Source organism: Arachis ipaensis, chromosome B09 (genome assembly GCF_000816755.2).
Source record: "Arachis ipaensis cultivar K30076 chromosome B09, Araip1.1, whole genome shotgun sequence".
In the NCBI taxonomy this organism is placed as follows: domain Eukaryota; kingdom Viridiplantae; phylum Streptophyta; class Magnoliopsida; order Fabales; family Fabaceae; genus Arachis; species Arachis ipaensis.
This window is the reverse complement of record NC_029793.2, coordinates 40,112,105-40,118,758: the sequence shown is the minus strand read 5'-3', so window position 1 is coordinate 40,118,758 and position 6,654 is coordinate 40,112,105. Positions and strand designations below refer to the sequence as shown.

Sequence of the window (6,654 nt, the reverse complement as noted above, 5' to 3'; positions counted from 1 at the left end):
TTTCTTTATATAAATAAAATTTTATTAATTTAAGTCAATAAAGTGATTAAATTACATTAGAGATGGACGAATAAAAATAAAATGAATATCCAATCAATATAATAGTGGGACGGAGATATCTAATAGTATATGTCTGTCTCATTGCTATTCGAATTCTGAGTACTTGCCCCACTTAAAATTTGTAATTAAAATTAGAAATTGTGTGCATCTCATCCAATAAAAAAAAACGATAAATAAGTACTTAACTTTTTAATTTGAAGACAAATTCATTCTTCAAGATTAAAAATATAAAATCATTTCTCATCTTACAAAATGCGTGACATTTAGATCATTTCATGCAATTACCTAATCAAAACGTAACGGAGTGAGTTGATGTGTCGTCCATATGCCCGTTACGGTGCTTACGTGATCCGTTGTAAAAAAGTTCGAAGACGGATAATTCCTTAGACTTCAAAATAATGTCGTTTTGTGATGAGTCTTTGGCTTCTTCAATTTTCCTCCTAAGTGAAGCATTCTCTTTACTATTGAGGTTTTGTTCCCATATGAACTAAGAAGATAAAGGCACAACGGCGCTGCCCCCATTTCGAGAAGCCCTAGATTGAAATCTCCATTCATTTTTTAGCATGTTGTCCTGCCTCTCCTTCTTAGGTTCAGCTTCCCTCCTAGCTTATTCATTCTCATATATCTTCCTCTTTTAATTTTCACTTAGCTGGTGCGGAAGAATCTATTAGAAGAGATTTTGCAATTATCAAATTGATGGCAAAATCTTCAAGGTTTATTCCTACTCTCAATTGATTAAGATTGGATGAAAGTATTCAACATTTTGCAGTTTTCATGTTGTCTGAAGTTGACTTTGTAAGGAAAGTTGTTCATTTGAGCTGTTTTATCTACAATTTTCGTAAATAGAAGGATGTCTCTTTTTCTAAGCATGTCTATCTACTTGTGCATCCTGTAGTCTTGGTGGAAACCTATGAAAATGAAAAAAGTGTGTCATATTATGTTGATGAACTTCAAGAACATGAGAGGATTAAAAGTATTCTTACTCATATTAGGACTCACAGTCACATGAACGTATTCTGTTGTATCTGGTGATTTTGGTAGTGAGATAAGTTCTATTTGATTTAATTTTATTTTTGAGCCTTTTTTTTAGAAATTTATCTTTTTCTTTTTGAAAATTGAGATATGGAAAAAAGATCTTATTGATTCAAGTTGTTTCTCGATGGAGTATTTGAAATATGAAAATTTATCATTTTCTTTATTTATGAATAAAACTTCAGCGACAAGGGAGTTTTAGAAATGTTTCAGATAGAAAAAAAAAATAAAGAAGCCAAGCAAGAAAATCTCATCGCAAAACAACATTATTTTGAAGTTTGGGGACTTATTGATCCTCAAACCTTTTACAACAGACTATTTAAGTACTGTAACGGTTTAACGGACATATGGATAATACATCTGATACCGTTACTTTTTGATTAGGCAATTATATGAAAAAATCTAAATGTCACACATTTTATAAGGCGAGGGATGATTTTATATTTTTTTAATTTTAACGGACGAATTTATTTTCAAATTAAAAAGTTAGGGATTTATTTGTTCTTTTCTTAAAATGAGAAGAAACTGTGTGTGTATATATATCAACCTTGCTCCATTGTAATATTATGGATACATACATTAAGATAAAAACGATTGGTTATGAGACAATTAACTAATTAGTCCTCCTAACCTAACTCCTTGATGAAGGGGAGAAGAGTCAATTAATTAGCAGCCGATTGTCTCCGTTTCGAAAAGGTCGAACCGAAACCTTCATTTTTAAAGATTTTGATTCACCTCCCCTCTACTACCTTGACAAAGACTCTTCCGGGCACTTTAATATATAATAATAATATTATCTGAGTATATATGCAAATTATTTTAGAACATTATTACCTCTCTTCTCTTCAGAGAGTTGCAGATGGATGGGAATGGTTGTTTTCGATCAGTAGTACAGTACAATAATGCAATACCTCATATCCCAGTAATAATCTATTATGTGACATGTATGTGTTTGTGTGTTTGTCAGAGAAATTTATATGTAGTTGAGAAGTGGTCCCAATAACTGAGGCCCTGACCATATCCGATCCATACAGAAACCCTAATTTCTGACACAAGGGGCAATAAATTTCTGTGCTCTCAACTTTAATAGAACCAACGATGCTCTAATATACTTTCATTTCAAATTATATGGAAGAATTGATTGTTGCAGGCATGCCTGATGGGAGATATGATTCCATTTTCACGGTTAATTGTGCAAATGTAAAGCTACGAGATTGTGGTCCCCTCCTTCTATGGTTACAAAACCAAAACCTAGTACATGTATATATAGTATATATATATATGCATCAAGTTTATAAATTTTTAAGTGTATGTGTACATATTATATATTAGTACCTATAATCACTACTTTTATTTTATAACTTGCTTCAATCTTTCACTATTACTGGATAATTTAATTTGTTTTTTGGTTACATACTGCTGCAGTTAATTTATCAACCAAGTTGGATTAGTTTCATGGTTAGTTCACTCATCAATTTAATAAAAAAAAGGGCTTTATTAAGAGAAGAGAAAATCTATCTATCTCTTGCTCCAGTATAAGATTTATTAAGAGAACAAAGGCTTTAAATACTATGGGATTTATGGATATGAACACACTTTATCTAAAGTTACGTTGATGTAATATAAACATTGACTTTAATGTTGACCAGTCAGATCCGTGGCTTTTTTTTTTTTTTATCAATTTACTTTTTACATGTAGTATCTCTATTATTGATCCTAACTAATTTAAGGAAGTGGTTTAAAAGTTATATAATGTGTTGTTAACTAAGAATAAATCTATATATGTTTAGAAGTTACTTTTAAATATTTGAGTTGTGTGTGTAAATGCCCGTGTACAAATTACTGACCTGAATCGGATCTGAACCCAGCCATATGTGTTGAATCTTATACTGGTGACTAAAGAAATAATACGCTACAACGAAAATGCATAAACATCACTGAACAATTGTAATTTCTAGTTTCTAATATAGAGCAAAGTTATATATGAATTGGTGAAAAATCAAATAAGCTGCTGAAATTAATTAACATTTCTGCCCAAGAAATGGAAAGACCAAAAAAGAAACCAAAGGCAACCTGTTGTGTTAGCTTTTGGAAGACTAATATGCACTTTGTGGGATAAGATGGATCTAGATAGGAACTAAATTTCACCAATCTCCTTATAGAAAATATATATGTTCATATTAATCAATCTCCTTATAGGGACAAGTTTAGTTTTCATTCAATTTGGACTATGTATATAATTAGATAAAGCATATCTGGTGTAAAAGCAAACCTGCCTTTTCTCCTGGACTTATAACCTGAAGCTTTATTTCATTCTAAGAAAAAACACTCATCAGATGGAATGATTAACCTTCTGTGTGTAATAATTATTAAGATTCAAGATATATAGAAAGAAAAAGGAAAATAAAAATACCTTTATTTAATTAATTAACGAGTAGTAGATATGTATAGGACAAATTCCAAATTAAGTTTCCTATAGATCAAAGTATCCAACAAAATCAGAAAATGGTGGAGTACATAATCATAGATCATCATCACCTTGTAATTTATAGAATTAGAGTCTAGAACCCTAAACCCTAAACTCTAGAATGTTCTGAAGGCGCGCCCTCGAGTTTTTGTTAGTCTTTGTTGTTGTTATTGTTGGAAAGAAGGTTTTGTTCCCTGTGAGTGTGAGCAAGGCGGTATTTATACAAGTACCTGGAGATGGCCTCGGCGAAGTTGTCAAACCCTAAGGAAGAAAGCGCCCAGCAGATGTCGTCGCCGTTAACCGTCTTTCGATTCTCCTTGTGACACTTGGCAGAGGCCTCACCCGTAACAAAGCTTATGAACTCTGTCACGCACTCTTGCATTAACTGCTTCCCTTCTTTTGAGATCTTTCCACTTCCTGGCACCACTTGCTTCATTATTCTTCCCACATTTGCAATCGGCAAACTCATATCCTCATTATTACTACTACTTCTACTGTTACTCTCCATTATCTCTACTATATTAATTCAATCAACTTTTTTTGTGGATCTCACATGTAACAATGCCGCTATGGTCATTATATAACAAGTATTAGGAGTGAAAGTGATGATTCAATTTTTGTGCACAAGAGTTAAACTTATATATAAGCAATAGTGAGTTTTAAGGTTTCAAAGGAAAATTGTCACAATGAGCATGAGCACAATTAGAATTGTTGTGATTGCAAGTGATCCTTTAAGTTATAAAAGTTAATTTTGAATTTTGAATTTAGTTAATATATGTCCTAAAAAAAGTATAGGACATATGATAAAGTTATCAATTAAAAAAATAATTAAAAAATAAGTATAAAATAATGCCATTTGCCATTTGTTAACCTAATAGCTATATAAGACACTTTCTATACCTCTCAACTGAGAGTTTAGAAAAATGAAAATTTTCATACATCAAAAGTTCTAACTTTTCATACTCTATTTTGAGAATTTCTATGATGAGTTGGGTGATTTGTCGACTTAATTACTAAATGGTTACAACAATGCCATTTGTTAACCTAATAGCTATATAAGACACTTTCTATACCTCTCAACTGAGAGTTTAGAAAAATGAAAATTTTCATACATCAAAAGTTCTAACTTTTCATACTCTATTTTGAGAATTTCTATGATGAATATGAAGTTGGGTGAAGAATAAAGATTATAATTAGTTTTGTTAAAAAAAATTTTTTATTGTAAAAAGTGCAATCGCCACTTTTCATTCAATATTACTTTTCAGCATAATAACCCTTTGCTTTATACTCCATAGAGCATATACATTGAGCAAGTCTTGTGGTTGTGGTGGCATGAAAAACTTTTATATTCGTAACTTGAAAATTAGATGTGATCAATTGTCTTTAGCAATTAATTATAATTATGACACACACGAGAGAGAATTAGGAGAAAGTTCTTATGTACATTTACCCAAATCAATTGTATAAAGAATAAAGTATTGTTTTTATCCCTAATATTTGAGGTAAGTTTTAAAGTTGTTTCTAATATTTCAATCGTTCTATTTAAGTCCCTAACGTTTTAAAATTGACTCAATGTTATCCTGCCGTTAGGGATCCGTTAATAGAATTGACGGCGGGACAAAATTGAGACGATTTTGAAACGTTAAAGACTTAAATAGGACGAAAACGTTGGGGACAAAACCGATACATAAAAATAAATTTTAATTTAATTTTATCTTTTAATAATATTAATTTTTTACTGTACATAATATTCAATTATTTTTTAATTACATCTAAATAAATTACACTTAATCACATTACTTTCATTTTAAATAAATTTATTTTTTTATAATTTAAAAAATTTTTGATACATTAGCAACAAAAGGTATAATTTATATTTTATTGTATATATATTATGTTTTTCTTTTTCACAAGTTTATATACTAGTCATTCACTCATTCTATGAACATTTCATGATAACAAAAAATCTTTAAGAGTAAAATTATTAACAAAATGAAAGTGTTCTCAACAAAGTGTTATAAGATAAGAGACCCATTAACTTGGCACCTTAAGGTTTTGAGTTGGAAGTGGTGTCTTCTCATCTTATATTCTCTCACTTGATTCCTCCCTGAAATCTCCCCGGTGGTCGAGTGCTCTCCACGGTTGGCCCAACAAAGTGGTATCAGAGCCGATGGTTTAATCGGTCTGGTTTTAAGGAGTATTTAAGGTGAAGCATCGAAAGTCTTCCCGACAAAGGTGGTCCGGGCGGCGTGTCCTGCGGTGTTTTGCGGCGATGTGATGGACGAATACTCATATGTAGTGGAGGAGCTAAAAGGGAATTGATGCTTGATGTGAAGACTCACACTTGAGGAAAAAATTGTTAGTGTTGCAAGTGTGAGAAATGTTAAAATTAGTCTCACATCAAAGAAAGCAAGGAAGAGTGAGGATTTTATAAGATGAGAGACCCATTAACTTAACATCTTAAGGTTTTGAGTTGGAAAGTGGTGTCTTCTCATCTTATATTCTCTCATTTGATTCCTCCCCAAAATCTCCGACCTGATGGTCGAGTGCTCTCCACGGTTGGCCCAACACTTCTTTTATATATGTAAAATCTTGTTCAAAACAAAATCGATGACATGTATCAGACGGTAGGTAGATCACTAGATTGCTTATTCAAATTGAATTTCATCTCTTAATTAAAACTCCTATAAATTATTATGATAATAACCAATGATAATTTTATGATAAACTAATCGTGTACATTTGTCACTGCAGGAAGTACACATAAATGAATAAATAAATAAAATTCTGACAGCAATTTCCCATGGGCACCTGCTTTCTATTTTGAGTTGGACTAAAACTAAATAGTGATTTATTTCTTTATTTATGAGTTAGTACATACAGTAGTTATATTAAATTACAAATACTACATTTGCATGAAAAACTAGTTTTAATTTGAAAATTCAGTTTTGGAATCAAAGGCTGATTAGTAAAGGTACAATTGGTCCCACTGCCATTCCACTTATATGCATCCATATTTATATATTGGAGACATATCGTCCAATGAATGCTCCAAATTAAAGATATTTAATTGTTGAAGAATTATATATATATAA

At 31.2% G+C, this 6,654-nt stretch overlaps 1 protein-coding gene across 1 annotated transcript; it reads right to left on the bottom strand.

Annotated features, from left to right (window-relative positions):
- LOC107617014 (nuclear transcription factor Y subunit B-4-like) lies at positions 3,485-4,257 on the bottom strand. The gene has a single exon (XM_021111276.1). The coding sequence runs from the start codon at positions 4,065-4,067 to the stop codon at positions 3,711-3,713; it is 357 nt and encodes a 118-aa protein (XP_020966935.1). The 5' UTR covers positions 4,068-4,257; the 3' UTR covers positions 3,485-3,710.